The 18557-nt window shown below is 43.6% G+C and overlaps 1 protein-coding gene across 7 annotated transcripts in view; it reads right to left on the reverse strand.

Annotated features, from left to right (window-relative positions):
* The window catches only part of anks1b (ankyrin repeat and sterile alpha motif domain containing 1B), a 339546-nt gene that overhangs the window by 150769 nt on the left and 170220 nt on the right, over positions 1-18557 (reverse strand). For all 7 annotated transcript variants that reach the window (XR_011190118.1, XM_015351924.2, XM_015351925.2 and 4 more), the window contains exon 10: positions 2399-2546. Coding sequence is in view for 6 of the 7 variants with exons in the window: in XM_015351924.2 (XP_015207410.1) it covers positions 2399-2546 (148 nt within the window). In the remaining variant the exon portion in view is untranslated. The remainder of the gene's footprint in view (positions 1-2398; positions 2547-18557) is intronic.

The raw sequence follows: 18557 nt of genomic DNA on the forward strand, positions 1-18557 counted from the left end.
CTGAAGGTTCAAGGAGACATGTTCTACCGTGTGTCTCACATAACTCAAGCGAAAGATCTTTTTCATGGGCGCATTCAGGTAGAACACATTACTGGAGCTGGAGACTGACAAGAATATCTTTTGACCTAATGGAGCAAAATTTTAAACAAGAAGTTGAGTTAACTGAGCAAACTTCTTTAAATAGCATGAAGGAGTCAAGGCGTCACAGAAATGCCTAAGGACAAATAACGTTACTGTAGTCACATTACTGTCAACTGTCAATCAAAGTTTAACTGCAGTATATAGCAGAGGTTGCTGAAATGAACCACAAGCCACATGCAACACTTGGTGACAGAAAACAATCCCCAATGGACTCCCAAAACTAAGCCTAGCATTAGAAAACAGATCATCCAACTTAAAAATACACACACTAAGGATACTCATGGTTTGAACCCTAGTTCAGGGCCAGGAAAGCAGCCCTCCCTATTCAGACTGCCTAGTTTAAGTGCTAACTATGGGAGCTCTTTTCACTGGCTGCTCAGTACAGCGGGCAATGTATTTTTACAGAAAGAGGTCAGGCCCACACAGTCTGCTGAACCCCTGCACAGTGAGTCTAAACTGGGTGGCTCATTATACTTTGAAGGACAAGTACTGTATGCTTCAACAAGAACAGAACCCTTCCAAGTACACGGATTTAGAAAAAATAATAATAAACTTTATTTTATATAGTGCCTTTAAAGGTGACTTCTCAAAGCGCTTTTTAGAGAATGACAAAAAAAAAAACATAAGATATGCACGATGAGAATACACAGTGAGAGGAGACAGTAGATGAGGGTACTGAATACAGTAGGAGTATAAAGAAGAAGGTTTTCTAAAGAAGAAGGTTTTGAGTCTGGATTTGAAGGAGTTTAGAGAAGGTGACTCTCATGATATCCTTGGGCAGAGAGTTCCAGAGCTTAGGGGCATAATAGGAGAAGGCCCTGTCACCCACAGAGTGTAGACGGGCTTGGGGGACAGACAGGAGACCAGAATTAGAAGAGCGAAGGTTGCGAGGTGGGGAGTAGGGCGATAGTAACTCAGACAGGTACTGAGGTGCCAAGCCATGCAGAGCCTTATAGGTGATCATGAGGATTCAGAAGTCGACACAAACCCTGACAGGAAGCCAGTGCAAGGACTCCAGGACAGGAGTAATGTGATCACTTGCATTAGACCTGGTCAGGATTCTGGCTGCTGAATTTTGGAAATATGATACAGTAGATGCTGGAAGCACACGACACTGATGAACAGCAACGGGAAGGATCTCCCTCCCCAGTCCTTCACACCCAGGTTGCTTCTGCATGTCCTTCCTGCCTCGCGGAGGCGCAGGGAAAAGACCGAAATGCCACCTCGAGCCACTGGCGGGGGCTCCACCCTCTGCGCTGCCAGGCTCCTCAAGCGCCCATCAAGCAATCCTCTCCCAGGAGAACGTGGAAGGAGGACGTCTGCACAGCGAATTCCCTCTTCTCTGGCTGGGGGAGGAGCCCCCGGGGACTGGCGAGCAGGAGGACCGACCCGTCTCAGGGAGCACAAGAACGGGAAATGAAAGGAGCGTGGCCTCCTAGAGAGAGACAGGCTCGCACCCTGAGCTCCCCCAGTGACCCTGGGGGGGGGATTCAGAACTCGCTGGGCTGTCTCACGTGTGCAGGTCTCCACACTCGCAGAGCTGGCGCTCACAGGGGGAGGAGGAGGGGTGCTTCCTGTGAAAGTGCTCCTCTGAGAAACCAGTCTTCCTTGTGTGACGGTGCAGGGAAGCAACTCATCGCTTCCTTACCAGAACAAGGCTTACAAGAGCTTTTCAGGAACATCGACGCCAACCATAGCGTTTTTCGAACTGCCATATTTTACATTATTGAAGCAAACCTCTAGCATCTTAAACACTCGACCTCAAAAATACAGCAAAAAGTTTCTACATAGCAAAAATCTTCAATAAGTCGTAACTAAGGTACGGCAGCCAGACACTAAAACAAAACGTTTTTTTATCCCATGCTGGTATTTAAGTATTGATATTATTTTTATCTACATTCATTAGTAATGTCAGTAAAGCACATTCTGTGAACTTACTCACTCTACTCCATCGAGAAACACAGTGACAAACGTGTATTTTAAATAAACAGTACAAATTGTACATTTCGCAACAGCAATCATAAACATCGCTGCTTCACTTACAGCTGAAGATAGCTCGCACAGCTCTGTAGAAAAAGGCATAATTTCTCAAATCTATAACACTGCCCAAGTTACTGCTGGCCCGCAAGCTTTAGACTCCTATTTAGAAGTACCCCACTTATTTTTTCAAAGAAAACAAGCCTGTTTCTCTCACCCTCGCTTCAGCAGGAGTGATGAAGGCCACTGGCCTAGCCGTGATTTGAGAAGGTCCACTCACCGGTCTTGGAAGACGACAGTCTGCAGATGTCTAAAGAGCAGGGCTTCCTGGTGACCGCAGTCGCCACGAACTCGAAGGGGTTGTCCTCCTCCTCGGGAGAGAAGACGTCCAGCGAGGGAGACGGCACGATCTCTACTGCCTGGTTGTCCTGGAAAACAACACAGGAAGACCTGTCATGCACTCTGGAGATGATTACACAGAACCCTGGGCCGGGGAGAGAACGCGAGGCCGACAATACGCAGAACGGCAGTGTTGACACAGCGCTTCCTGTCTGCTTTGGGAAGGGACTATTGTTAATGAAACAATTCCGGAGAACACAGTTGTTTAAATCCTGTGAGCTCTCAAACAAATTCAGCTTTAGGTGGGGGTGGGGCGCGGAAATGTCGAGTCTGTCGCCTACAATCTACTGTATAATATCCTGGCTTAGCAATATTGGAAAGGTTAAACAGACCTTCCCAGCCCTGGTCCCAAAGGAACATCATCTCCATCCCAGCACTTCCCAGCCCCTGTCCTGTAGGAACACCGTCTCTATCCCAGTGCTTCCCAGCCTCTTTCCTGTAGGAACACTGTCTCAATCCCAGCACTTCCCAGCCCCGGTCCTGTAGGAACACTGTCTCTATCCCAGCGCTTCCCAGCCCCGGTCCTGTAGGAACACCTTCTCTATCCCAGCACTTCCCACCCCTGGTTCCAGAGGAACACTGTCTCTATCCCAGTGCTTCCCAGTGCTTCCCAGCCCCAGTCCCAGAGGAACACCGTCTCTATCCCAGCGCTTCCCAGCCCCAGTGAGTGTAAGGAACTGTTGTTCATTTGTTAGTTTTAAAGCCATGTCAATCCAAACTGTATCCATGTCCTGAAGGAGCTCGAGACTTAGGGCTTCAACCTTCTGGGTCCGAAGCCTGTTTCCAAAATGCTCAACACAAATGCATAGAGAAACATCCTAATTTCTGTTCTAAAAATATCTGTTTAGTTTCCAATTGTACATTCCTACTGAGTCCAGAAAAGTCCCCCTTGGCTGACCGTACTCATTAGAACTTCATGTGCTGTACATAGATCAAGTCTCTTCATAATCCCCTTTGTAGACGGAATAAATCAGCTCCCTTCACCTTTCTGTCTGCAACAATCCCCTGAGACCAGGAGTCATCCTCGCTGCTCTTCTTTGAAGTCTTTTGAAAGCCGTAATATCTTCCTGGTGGTACAATGACCACGATCGAGCACAACAATTTTAACTGTAGTCTACATTGGAAGGCTCAAGTCTAACTTCCCTGGACTTGAATCTGACACTTTTTGCTCTATAAGCAAGCATTCCGTTTGCTTTGTTTATAACATAAGATAAGATCAGATCACTTTATTGGTCAGATACAATTTCTTGCAAGAGGAATTTGTCTTTTCGCAGACCCCAGCATGCTCTCCATGAGACACAGACAGGGAGAGAAGCTTGGGGTCAGAGCACAGGGTCAGCCATATATATGGTGCCCCTGGAGCACTTGGGGTTAAGGGTCTTGCTCAGGGGCCCAACAGAGTAGGATTCCTCTGCCGGCTGCAGGATTTGAACCAGCAACCTTCCAGCCACAGTGCCACCGCTCCGCCCAGTAAACTGCATCCCCACGGTGTTGTCACAAGGACGCATGAGAATGCACAAACTGTGAACACCCAGACCCTCTTCGTGTCCAGAGTCCTGGCAACATGCACAGCGCGTGTTTCCACTAACTGTGTGGATCACTTTGCTCTGGCCCGGTGCCTGCCCTTGATTGAGCCCGGTCTGGTCTCTTTGTACTGTAACTCCCCTGCTGGTGCTTCTGAGATTACCCCTCCAGCTGTTGTGGTATCATCTGAAAATCTAACTAGTTTTCCAGCTACATCAGAATCTAAATATTTGAAATACATCGGGAAGAGCAACAGGCTTAAAACATAGCACATCAGTGACTGCATCCAACCCATAAGAGGTTACAGCCCTTGTGCTGTTTCCTGTTTATCATACAGTTCTCTATCCATATAATATCTTGGATCCTTTATCTTTTAATCTGAGGAGGAAATCTCAATATATTTCATGGTGTTATCTAAGGTCTTATATTCAACAAATTCTAACAAAGTTTAAAAAATCGTGGCTTTCTAAATCCGTCTTTGATGTCTCTTAAAATGCTGTTGTCAAGTATAGTATCCTTCTAGTTTAGCTATAACTACTGATTGCATAACATCACCAGCAACAAAAGTAAGACTGATTGGTCTATAGCTTCATTTAGTCAGATTAAGTTCTGTCTCCCTTCATGAATTGGTGTCAAATTTGCAGTTCTCCAATCTATGGGTGCAGTTTAAGGTGACGATATAAACACTATTCCTGCCAACTACTGTATCTGACAGTGTGAACAGCTGGACAGTGTAACAGATTTGTTCAAAAGCTGGATTCTGGACCCAGGTTAATATTGAACAGCTGATCAGAATTCTACACTCAAACACTGACATGCCAAGTTTACAGATTCATGTCCTACAGTTTAAGGGTTGTTTTAAAATGCATCCTGTCACAAAGGAGTTATGTGGTCACTGCAGTGCAGCTCCCTTTCCAATTGAGAGCTGGAAAGGTGTTTAGGAATAACATAATAATAATAAACTTTATTTTATATAGCGCCTTTAAAGGTGGCTTCTCAAAGCGCTTTGCAGGATGATAATAACAATAAATAAGAAGAATACACAAGATAAGACACAAGACACAGCAAACATCCTTCATTTCTTTAAGTATAGCTGGAAAATACCAGCAGGCCTTGGTGGCCTCCTAGTTTTAAGCAGCCACATACTCCACAGCTCCTCATTATCAGTTGTACTGTATGTGTTTTGCAAAATCCTCATCACGTTCAGCATGTTTACCATTTCACAAATAAAAACTAGTTCTCTACTACAGCTCTTACAATTGTTTTACTGCTATACCTCTAAAAAAGCACTTTGAATCATTCACTTTACTTTCTCCCCCTCCACAATTCCAAATATTATTTTTTTCCGCTGTGCCTGAAATGTATGAAGCTTACTGTACAGTATACTCTTTATCTATTTTCGAACCTTGGGTCCTTTTTCACACTCTGTGGAGCCCTCTATTACATTTTTTTCTCAATTTCTCCATTAAATAATTTAGGCTTAATTTTCCTACATGTGGATTTAATTGATGAAGGAATTAATTTATTCTGATCCATTACGATTGTGTTTTTCAAGTGTGACCGTCCGACTTCTACTGATCCCTTCGCCCCAGTTCACTGTTTGCAAGGCCAGCCTTGTTACTTCGTCGTCTGCTTTTCTAGAATTTCGTTGCACATCCTAATTTTAGACTCAGCCTTCAGCAATTTCTAGCACACTGGATATGAGCCCCCCTGGTGTCACGATTATAGTCCCCCCTCCTTAAGGGTGCTCCAGCCCTTTCACTTAAGACTTTATTCTGTGCACCTGATTCCTATTCCCAGCCCACCTTAAAAGCCAGGCGCTGACGCTCATCCTGGCTCTGCATCTGGTTTCCGTACCGTGCGAGTCCGGGACCTGGAAGCGCCTGGTCCCGTTAAGGTTTTAACCTCTGTTCCCGTTCCTGTTCCCTGTCTGCCGGTTCCGACCCGGCCTTCGTGTTTTAATTCCTTGTTCTGATGGATCTCCTGGTTTTGGACTTACCCTTGTGTTTTGGATATTCTCTAAGGACTACTCTTTTGGATTGTTCGCCTCTGTCACACCTCCCCCGTGCACCAGCGCACCTTGGACACGTCTTCAGCCCCGTATTCCTGCATGACGTTTCCCCAGTGTTTCCCCACTTCCTCAGATTGTGTCGTCCGCATAGGGTCCGGAAAGAACTGTTCGTTACACCTGGGTCACACTGTCAGCACCTCAGTACTGTTACTGTGGGGTGAAGGCTCTTGGATTCCCTGGGGTCCATCAGTTCTTTCTGTTCCTCCAGGTTGCCAGTGCCCCCTCCTGTCTCCAGCAAGAACTGGGATCATCTCCCGTATACTGTGCCCTACCGCCACCCCGCCATCTCTCTCTCAAGAAAGAGAGAAAGAAATAAGTAACGTGTCATTGATGATGCTGCTTTATCAATACTTGGAGCTACACCAAAGTTGTATTTTCACTGTAATAATTGACATTATACTTACAGAGACTTTAAATAAAGCCTTAATATCACAGTGTGACATATCACAAGCACCACCACCTCCTCAATTTGACAAGATGTTTAAAGATAAACATTTCAACAATTGCATTATAGCATCCTCTTGCTGCTGAAAGAGATCTTTTGCACCCATTTATACAAGTAGCTGTTTCTTATCAGGAGGAGGGGGGGGGGGCTTTTTAAGCAACAGATGCAGTTTTGTGCATTTGTTCTGAACAATAGCTGTGTTTCATTTGACACTTTTGTGTATTATATTAATTACACAAACTCACAAGAGATGTTCACTCAGACCTGGACTATCCTGACAGCAGCGTTTAGTACTGTGAATGAAGATTGATAAAGAAGAAGCTGAATCCGTTATACGCATACAGTACCACTCTAAGAAAACAACTGGTGTTATTTTTGGCCCAAAGGAAAAAAAGCTGCACAGCAACTGAAACAGCATTGAAGCAGGAAGATGGAAAGATGGGAAGAGTTCTTGACAGAACTACATTTCCCAGAATGCAGTGGAGAAATATCCTCAGTCACCTGACAAATTTCAGGAAGATGTGACTTACACTCTACTGTATTACGAGCAGATTAAACTTCCCTTCAAATACAAAATAGGATACTTCCAAAACAACTTCATGCAAACTGTCCCTCATAAACACAAACACACACAGTACTGTACTTAAGGAGAATTACTGTAAATGGCCATTGGGTCCATGCTGAACACGATTGAAGAATTTGCAAACCAGAATGGACGTTTCACATCTGCTGTGCAATTTGCAAACAGACATTGAAGGCAGCTAACAAAGCAAAGGTTACAGAGAACCATATCAACATAGCGTAAGTGAGTCTGTCTGGTGACACTCTATACAGCACTTCCCTAATAAACACTGCAGATCTGCTGAACATCTGGGAGCTAGGAATAAGAGGGTGAATAGCAACCCTAAATGTACAAAGTTTCAGTCAGCAGTCAAAGCCAAGCAGATAAACAGTTATTTTGTAAACATCAACTTAAAATATGTACTTTCAATTGATCAGAAGTTTCCAAGTGATAACACGACAGGCCATCAATGGAAATCCCTTCGTGCGCTTCAAGAGGAAGATGTCTCTTTTTTCAATTGACTACTTTTGAAGGAGAAGACGCAGAGGCTGTAGAGGGGTCCCTCTCGTCTGAAAGTAAGCTGTTGCTCATTGCCATCACAGAGAGGACGCCCGGGCTCTGAAGGTGGCCTTCAGTGCCGCAGCAATGCCAGTTTTTAACATGCTTTCAGCAAAGGGCCATGTCTTCTGACATAGTAAACTGTTCAAACGCTCATTCAGAAAGAAAAGTGCACTAGCAGCTCTTCACAGGCAGCGCTGATCCGTCCAACGGTAATAATGTTTCCCGAAACTGAGGAATCTCAGCTGGGTTCAGGAGAGCTCAAACGTCATTAATTTCAGTTGCTAGACATTAATTCAGGTGCTACAGAAAGAGCAAACAAAAAATAACCAGGGTAACCAACTCAACCATCTGGGTAACAGAAAAAAAAATAATAATGCAAGAAACAGTTTAACAATGGACTTGTGTGTCAGCAACCCCTGAGCAAAAAAGCTCATGCCCCTGCAAGCTCGCTTCCTGCACAACACCATACAGGAAGAGAAATAGTTCAATAAGACTGTTGCACGGCCCTGAGTCAGCTAGTCGACACCACAGCAGAGAGGAGGACAGCGAAGAGGCGTGCCGAAACCTCACCAGTGTCCGGTCACTTTCCCCTCTGCCACCGGACCGCCACTGTCTGGGCTTGACCTCTCCACACGCACCCCCGCCACCTGGAGCGCCGTGCCCACTCTTCACCGCCCGTCCTGCTGGGCGCTCCTGTCCTGTGCACAGCTCCACACGCACCGCGCCCAGCTACAGTTCAAGACTCACGGAAAAGACCCCACAGGCCAGGGTCAGTTGTACTAGGGGCCGAATTGAAGTAAATCATAAGAGCTGCAAGTCTGAACTTCCAAGAGATGCCCTAGGGACAACAAGTTGTTACCATTGTCAATGTTTTCAACAAAAAGTCAGGAAACCTTTTTCAGAGGAGCAGTCACTGCAAGGCTAGATAGTTAATGCACAGACTGGTGCCTGGTGTTCACCTCCAGACTGCAAAAACACTGGCAGCACAGACAGCAGCACCCCTGTGCTGTTCAGTACTGATGCCAGAAAATAAAATCACATCAGCAGCCTGCCAGTGTTATCAAACACGATTAGCATCATATAATATTGGCTGTGTTATAACATGGTTAAAAATCTGTTTGTGGACTGTACTAACAATCACAGTGATTTGCAGTGTGGAACTATCAGACGAGACCCTGGCAAAGTTTAACAAGCTGTTGCGAGGATTTAGAGATTAAGCTCGAAGGTAGGAAACAATTTACATGGATATGCAGCTTCCGGAACTGGAAAGATCTCGAATGTACGATAAGCTGGAATCTGATGCCAGTGGAATTGAAAATAAGCGTGGATAAGATAGGGAGTAAAACCCTGAAAATCTTATCACTGCGAAGATCAGGAGCCAAACACTGCAGCACGTACTGTACAGGTGGCATTCCAGGTGGTATTCCACTGTCAATTAGGAATAAAACTCCGGCTTTTCCCTGTGAGAGAATCGGAATGAGCTCCAGCAGGAGCTGAGACCATGTGGAAACTGCCACAGCCAGACAAAACCCAGAAGGAAGCACAGTCAGGTCAGAATCATGGAGAATGGACATAAGCAAATGAACAGACAACTCTGGAAACTGCTGGTAAAATATAGCACAGTAATGGTAGCACTTATATTAATGTTACATTAACACCAAATGCAAATGATATTATATATATATAATTTATAATTCTGATTTCTCTGCAAAATCCTCTTCAATGGTTTGTCCTTGTTCCACCAGAAATAATAATATAGAGGTTAATATTCTAAAAACTGTAAAATGTATTTTAGATATGTACAGTTCATGTGTGCATTTATATGAAAAATCTAGTTACAGTTTCTAATTAATTTCAATTTGTTACAGAACAGAAACGAAGCAAGAGTCTAAGCCCAATCTAAAATTAAAATACTAGCGAATAGAAGGAAATTTTAATTACCTGATTTCTTAGATATTTTTCTCTGTATTCTGAGAGATGAAAATGTTATCCTATTAAGACGACTTTCATGTCAATGGATCAAGCTTCAATCTGTTTGCTTTTCAAGTTTCAAAGATATATTGTAACACTAGAGACACAAACAAACTAACTCCAACCCCTAATTAGTGCGTCTCATGCAATTTCCAATGTTAGGTCAGAAACCAAAACAGGAAATCTTTTTTTCCTGAAGTTGCATCATCGGTCCTAGATAACTTCAGCATGCGTGAGCTTGAATGAAGGTGTACAGTATGTGTAATGCTTTACAGCTAGGACAAACCATAAAGGTACTTTAACATCATTCAGCCAACATCATGTAGGAATATCGAGGCTTCCAGTTCCACAAAAGCAGGAAGCTCCGAGACAGCTCCTCCTTCATCCCCTCTCTCATTAGAAGAGGCACATTGAAAAGCTGGTATCGGGAGAGTTCTCATATACTGGCACTTCCCGACACACAGGACAATAAGGAAGCACAAGGTGAATACAATTTCACAAGACTCCTCTTGCTGGTAAAGATGACCATTATTTGTGAGAAAGACAGAGAGCCATTAACCCAACACTCTCCAAATGGAGAGCTGGAGCATTAGCAGAACCACTCACACTTATCAGCCAAGACACGTAGTCTCCATATTCACCTTAAATGTTGCAAGAGTGCAAGTACAGTTTTACTACTGTCAAGGCATCAAATGCATTCAGGTTCTCGTAAAAGATACAGAAGCTGTCTTTCCTGTCTAGCACAATGTTTCTCATCCTTCACAGGCTCAAGAGGGTGACAGCTAGCCTTTTGCAAAGTCCAAGATCTCAAAATTCAACTGGCTGCTGATCTCACGGTCATGGAGAAACCCATTAGGGAGTTTCCCCCTTGTACCCAGACCTGCTCAGACCCAAGAACCTAAGCAAGGATGGGACTGCAGTCCTAGGATTGCAGACCTCTATAGAAATCCAGGTTGCTGTGGGTGTTGGCGGACCAGTAATTGGTGGACTTAAGTCTAGCCCAGAAATTCAAAACCACTGCCTCATTACAGTGTCTAAGAACACTTGGCACTGTGAGGAGGTGCTACCCCACATGAGACACGTCCTGATTACGTGACCAACAAAGATTCTCAGGCACTGTGTGACAGTGTGTTTACCCCACCGTCTTGGTTAAGTTCCATCCTGGGTTTGCACAATCTGCCCTCCCTAAAGTTCCCCCTTTATTCAAGGTCACTCCTCCCCTGATCTGCTTTCCACTGGGGCCTCTGGTGCAGAATGGCCTCTGTGTGTCTCCCAGGTGGGGCTGCTGGTGCAGAAAAAAAGCACTTGGGAATCCTTATGGGTGAAAAGTGCAAAATAAATGCAAGTAAATGCATGTGGAAAACAGTCTCACCTTATCAATAATTACATGACTAAGACTGCTTCCCAGGCTGAGAAAATCTGGGATGTTCCTGAAACCCAGGTGCTCTACAGGGGAAGTTCTTACTTGTGAATGATGTTTGGTTCACCTGGGGCTCATTATTGTGAAGTACTTGAGGATCCTGTGGTTAGGATCCATAGGCATGTATGAAGACGCAGCTGCACAATAAAAAACACGCCCATCTGTTGGACAGACTTATGAATCTAAAAGCAGAGCAGTCACACTCTTTATTGCTTTGTTCCTCATTCTTTCAGTTATGCGCTGGACCAAGTGAACAGCACACTGGCTGTTGAGTGGATCATTGCTCGCTAAATTCTCAAGCCAGAAAAGACATCTCAGCTCAGTATTGGCAAAGTCTTGAACAGGGATCACAGCAGAGTAAAAAGTAGCTGTGTTTGGTGAGAAACACCAGCACTGGAAGAGCTGTCTGCGAATTCAGCGCAGTGCGACACCCAGACAGCCAGGAGCAGGGCTTCATTGTGTGTGCAGAGCTGTGTGTATGTAGTGCCTTCCATAAGTATAGGGACAGTGATGAAGTCGAAATTTATAAAAAAAATTGATTTGAGATTAAAAGATGAATATAAGGCAAAAGTACAGAATGTTACCTTTTATTTCTGGGTATTGCTGTGATTATACGGTATGATGTACAGTTTTAGAAAAATAGCACTTTTTCTGTTCAATCACCTCATCTCAAATGAGCATAGCAATCGAGACAATTGGCTGCCAGGAATTTCTTATTGGTCAGTTGTTTTTTGTTGCATTGATTGTGCACATAACAGAGCTGTGAACTGGATTTGCTCTTCTCTTCTGTGTCTGCAGGAGTCAGCAGGCCTAAACCAACACAAAGACCAGAGAACTATCTATGAAAGAAAAGCAAGCAATTTGAATGCTGAAAGAAAATAATAATTTAATCTGAACCTTTGCCCAGAAACTGGGCATAGCAAAATCAACAATTCGGAATATCTTGAAAAACAAAGAAACCACTAATGCGCTTAGCAATCAGCAACAGCCAGATCAGCTGAGGACAACAACTGCAGCTGATAATAGAAAATGTACCAGAACTGTGAAGAAAAGGTCTAAAACAACTGTCTATGAAATCTCCGACAGCCTCCACAGTGCAGGGGTGAAGGTATCACAATCTACTGTCTGCAGAAGACTTCAACAGCAGAACACTAAAGTCTACACTGCAGGATGCAAACCTCTCATCAGCACCAAAAATAGAAAGGCCAGATTATAATTTGCTTAAAAGTACAGGGATGAGCCAGCTGGGTTCTGAAACAGGTTTATAGACAGATGACACCAAGATAAAGCTCTAGCAATACGATGGCAGGTGAAGATGATCCAAAGCACCACTTCACCTGTGAAACACGGCAGAGCTGGTGTTGAGGCTTGGGCATAGCTGCCCCTGAACTGGCTCACTCATCGTCATTGATAATGTTCAGCAATAATGTACAGTGACTGTAGCAGCAGGATGTCTTCAGAAGTGTACGGAAACATTTTGTCTGCTTATGTGCAAGAAAACACTTCCAGTCTCACAGGCTGGCGCTTCATCATGCAGCAAGACAATGATCCAAAACACAACCCATCCAAGGGAGTTCATTAGGGGAAAAGAGTGGAAAGTTTTAGACAGGCCAAGTCAATCTCCTGATTCAAATCCAATCAAGCATGGATTTCATTTGCAGAAAAGGAGAAAGAAGTCAGAGCCTCCAAAATAAAACAGCAGCTAAAAATGGCTACTGCAGCAAAGGCTTTGCAAAGGAACTCACAAGAGTAAACCAAGAGTGTGGTGATGTCAGTGGGTCACAGGATTGACGCAGTAATCACATGCAAAGGATTTACAACCAAATACAGTACTAAGCTTCGTGTAGTACTTTATTTTACTTCTAGTTTAATTTATCCCAATACTAATGCTCACCTAAAATGAGGTGATGGAACACAAAAAGTGGCCTTATTCTAAATATTAAAGCACAGCTGATCCCTGTTCTGGTGACTGCCAGCATTCAGATCTCTTGTGAGCTGTGTCTCGGGTGTGCCATCTAAGGTAGGTGAAAAGCTTGGAGAGAGTAACGCCCCTCACGGCATCACACACGATGAATGTTCCCCAGCGCAGAAATTACTCAACATTAATAATTACTACATCAAACACACTTGTGAAATATATAGAAACAAAACACACAAAAATAATTAACAAACTTCTTACTTGAAAGTGCCTACAGCTCTGTTTATGCTGTATCTTAGAAATATACGCCCTCCCAGTGGTTAAGCACACCCAGGCATACTAAACATTCATATTTAACATCACTTTATTGGCCCTATACAATTTCTTGTATGAGGAATTAATCTTTTCGCAGACCCCAGCTTGCTCTCCATGAGACACACAGACAGGGAGAGAAGCTGGGGGTCAGAGCGCAGGGTCAGCCATTTATATGGCGCCCCTGGAGCAGCTGGGGTTAAGGGGCTTGCTCAGTGCTTGCTGCACTTGCCTTATTTCTCATAGTAGACAATCTAATTTCTTAAACTCAGTATTTAATTTAATAGCTTTTGGGGGGGATTTTGTGGGGTGGATTTTTTAAATGGAATTCACACTGCTTTAGAAAGAGTGGGGAGGTCAACCTCATTGGCTACACATATACAGTAAATGAGGCACAAACGCATTTCACAGAATATCAGTTTCATAGAAATTCATCTCAGCTGATTAAAAACCAAATCAGTCCCAATAACTAAGACCTTAAGGAGCAAGGAAATAAAAGCTTCTAGCTTCTCATTCAGTTAACAAGTCTGTTTATTGTTTTATTTATGTAATTAGAGCTGAAAGATGTATTTTTTACTTGTAGTTTGTATTTACTGCTCTTGATTAGCCAGTAAATCCTCAGAGTAATACAGATTCCCAGTACATGCATAACATAACAAGACACACAGCATAACAAAGGAACTTGAAAATATGACACGATAAGAAAATGAAATAATCATCTTAATTGTACTTTTTCAAAAATACAGACCATTTTATGTTATATTATGCAAATTTCAGCAGCAATTATTTTTAATGTAATCCATTATTTAATCAGAAGCCAATTCTCATTAACAATGATGACCTGAAGATCCAGGTTTGTGCTGAGTAACTGAGCTGCTCACCAAGAACTTGAATGCACAGCCCTTCAGATCTTGAGTCCTTAGCCACTGCTCCACATCAAAGTCTGAAGGCAATAGTCTGCTGTTTGCAGTAACCCTAGCCTTACATTAAATGCCGTTTCAAACTTCACTTCCAACAGATAAGACAGCCCCTTGGCCCAAGCAATTATTTTGAAGACGTCAGGACAGAAGCTGAATTCTTTCTAGACGACAGACAGTAGGGAGGAACCAGGTATTTTAGCATTGTGTGACCTAAAGCAGTCCAAAGGGTGAGGCCCTACATTATTCCTTGTACGTATTGCAGTGGTGTTGATAATAATTATCCAGAAAACAAAGCAAAGCATTACTGCAGCTTAGTGCAAAGAGTTCCATTCCCCGTTGTGCAATATTGTAATTAAGAGGCACAGTCCGCTACAGACTCATAAATCCAGATTTTTGATTAATAGTATTGCATGTATCGAAAGAGTTCAGCACAAGACCACACAGGAGCCAAGACTTTCCTACAGCATGTTGACGTTAAAAAATAAGTCACCAGGACCTGTCCTACAGAATTCAAAACAGAGAACAAGGTGTACTGGACATCTTCACCCAATGTGTGGGGGAGTATGGAACGAGCTGCCTAACCACGACTTTCAGATCCATACGCTGGATTTTTCAAGCAACAGCTGGATGAGATCAATTACTGTATCTACTTCTGCCCTCCTCTCCTTTGTAACTGTTCTTCTCAATGGGATATCTGACTCGCTCTTAAAGTTGCTTTAAGATATCCGGTATCACAATTTCTAACTTGGCTCATTCTGCTGTGGATACAAAGGCAACATTTTATATTCTCACATTTTTCTCACAGAGCTTGAAAGGCCACATCACTGTTCCCTCCAGTCATTGCTTAGGTCTCAATTTCTCCACCACTTCTGAAAGGCGTATAATTTTTTCTGCTGCAGCTTGAGCAGTATAAATCAGAAGCACATTTGCTGAGCGTCTTTCCTCGAAAACAATCCCCAGTCAAACAGGAAAGTGAGATATATATGCTTTTGTTTGAAATTTCCGGAAGAGGCAGAACACATTAGGAGCTCAGTGAAGACCCTGAAGATTAAAAGCTCAACAGTGACTCTGGAGCCACCCACCCCTGACACCTGGTGTGCACCCATGTCACAGTCCACCACATGCCCATACCTCTGCCAGGACAGTGTTTCAATCTCACTGCTGCACAGAAATGGATGTGTGATTACAGTTGTTTTATTCTGAACTGCATCTGTAATTACTAATTTTAAGTCCCCCTTGAATTATCTGATTAGGCAACTGAACGCATAAAATTATTAGGGGGTGGACTGCAAAAGCTATTACAGATTCAGCAAATTACCATGTGCACCCATGAAACTGTCAGAAATATAAGATATTTGATTACAGATGTCAGCAATCTGTGTGGATAAATATTTACTCAGAGTTAGAGAAAATGAATTTAAAATTCTCCACATGCAATGTTGGATAATGAGGTTAGCTTCAACAATAAACTTCAGTCTAATCAGACACTAAATGCATAACAATGTCTTTTAGGAGAGCATAAGATGAATAATTGTGATATTCATTTTCTGCTTTGTATTTGGGGTGAAACAGAACAGTTCTGGTATCTCTAAGTCAGATCCTATGTAGTTTTAATTTAAGTCTTCATAAGATCCAAATTGAAATTCGCATTTAACATTACATTAATGCACTCTCTGCTTTGTCACACTGCTAAGATGAGCTTTTGATGAGGTATTGGATTGAAGATCTCACATTTATTTCCACTTAAACTAGATGGAAAAATTGATCTAGTGATAAAATTGATTACATCTGAATTCAGACAAGATCAACATACTGTAACACTGACCAGTGGTCTTTGTCAGCTCTGTAACTTCAATCTGATGACTGATGCTATTGAAATCAGTCCAAGCAGTCTGGTCAGGCATTTTGGGATCATCTTTGATCCAAATCTTGTGTTTGAAGCACATGTTCGGCTCATTTTCCGAAGGTCTTGTTTGCTCTTCCTCAGTCACGCAGTGGAGAAGCTGACAAACTGGAGCGCACCAGTGAAGGTGAATTTAAATCTGAGGACAGGACACACAGTTACAGTATATGCAAAGGGAATATGAAACGTATGTGGGAACATTGAATAAAAAACCCGCTCATGTTATTGAAGCCAAAACACAGGCTTCAATGGACAGGCTACATGTGCTGAATGACCTTCTCTAGCCTGTAACTGTTCATACAGTGAACTGTAACTGGGTTTTCTGCAGTATACTGCCTGTCATAGGCTGTGGATCAATCTCCCAAGACACATTTGAGCTTGAGGTTTGGGATCTGTTAACATACATGTACTGTATGTAAAGTTTTCTAATTTTTTCTAATTTTATTAGAATACAGATACAAACATTTAAAATTTTGACTCTTACAGCCCACTTGAGTGCGATATGTTTTGTGATGTGTTATAAATGTTACATGTTGTTATGTGGTATACTGTACATGTGCAATAGAGTGATGTGCAATGTGTTTCTTATTTTTTGTAATACAATAATGTGCAATGTTTTTCTTTTCTTCTTTTTGTTGTTTGCATTCTATTTAAATGTACAGGTGTGCTGGGTGTCCATAAAAATCTTCCCCCAGGGAACAATAAAATCTTACCTTATCTAATGATGTCATTTTTATCTCGGTTCCTCCCCGGTGCTGTGTAAGATTTTCTGTATACCAATTTTTTTGTATATATATATATTCCTGCACTGTTATGAAAGGTGCTACTGTATATAACAAATTACATATTCAAAGTTTGTCAACAGACTTCACTCTACCAGCATTTTGTAAAAACTTTAATGTAAAGTATTGATATAATATCTGTATCTATTTTCTACGTGCAGCTCACAATGATTTCCACCTCAAAAAGACAAGTGAAATACGAGGACTGTGTCATTAAAATCATGTTCCCTTCTGCTTTGTCTGCAGAAGCAACCTGAGGTGTTGTTAAAATTGTCTATGCCGTCAAGATAACACAGTTGACAAAACAGATGCGATGCGCATAGAAACGTCACATTTAGCTTACAGCGCGATATGTCTCTTTTGCGTTAACTCTTAATAGACAAGCTAAACCATCCAATCCAGATTCACAGGGGAGTCAGAGCCATCACAGGACACAGAACAAACACACACTCACACCCACACACACACACTCACACCAGGGCTAATTTTCCCAGAGGAAACCCACACTAACCCAGGGAGAAAATGCAAACTCCACACAGACTGCACCTCAGGTCTGGAATTGAACGCCGGACCCCTTGCCCTGTGACGCAGCAATGCTGACCCCTGTGCGACTGGACGCTACGTTCACAGACTGCAAGTTCAAAACCACTCCGGCTGGACGGTGCCAGGCCTTGAGTGACTCCTGACTGAACGGACAGTTTCAGATGGAGAGGAGGAGGAAGCACAAGACCAGGCAGATAGGCAGCCTACCTGAATGGTTATGGTTAGACCAGGCAAAGGAGAGCCAGAATTCCCCCTACAGCTGCAGGAGAAAAGCGCCAGCTCTCCAAGAGGGGTTCATAGTTTAAAGAGTAAAACAGGCACGGTCTTCCCTTAAGGTTAAGGGCAGAAGTGGAGCGCTGCTCTCCTGACATTTGAGAAATACAGTAGGTTTGCAGGGGAATCCGGGTCACTGGGGTTACAGACCAAGTCAGGGTGGGAGGGTTTTTACACCTGGCTTGGTCCCCAGTTGGTATCAGTCCCCAGAAATTATTTTAAAGGCGCGGAGACCGTGCTTTAAGTGGGTTTGTGTGCGCCGGCCCTCCACACCTGGCTAGCGGGTGAGGGGGACCTACTGTGCCAGGCGACGGCTGCTGCTAACCGAGGCTGCGCTCCAGCACTGGAGCTGGCCCTGATCCCATGCCTGCGTTCCGGCGCCATTCCCACTCGCCGCCCACGGAGCTGGTCGCCGGCGGACATCTGATCGGCCTTTATTTGACCAGGTGCCGGTTTGTCAATGGAAAGTGGGAACATATCCCACGTCTTCCCGTTTATGAATTTGGCGTATCCTAGCAACCAAGATGAGCTTATCGCTTGTCTTCTCCGGGCCCAGTGCTGAAGTTCCAGCCCCTTTTCTTTTGCCTGCTGTAGCTAGGAAATCCCTCTTCCCCTCGCGCACACACACACACACACACACACACACACACACACTCTTCTAACACCTTGACTCATTCCGGAGAATTAAATCTGATTAGACTCGAGTGTGCAAATGAGGGCTGTAATGAGATAAGGGAGTGTGACGAGCTCCCTCTCTCTGCCACAGGGGGAGTCTCCCACACACAGCCCGCAGGGACTGAGGGTCATGCCACCTCCTGCTGAGTCCCAGCAGGCC

Source organism: Lepisosteus oculatus, chromosome 7, assembly GCF_040954835.1.
Source record: "Lepisosteus oculatus isolate fLepOcu1 chromosome 7, fLepOcu1.hap2, whole genome shotgun sequence".
NCBI lineage: Eukaryota > Metazoa > Chordata > Actinopteri > Semionotiformes > Lepisosteidae > Lepisosteus > Lepisosteus oculatus.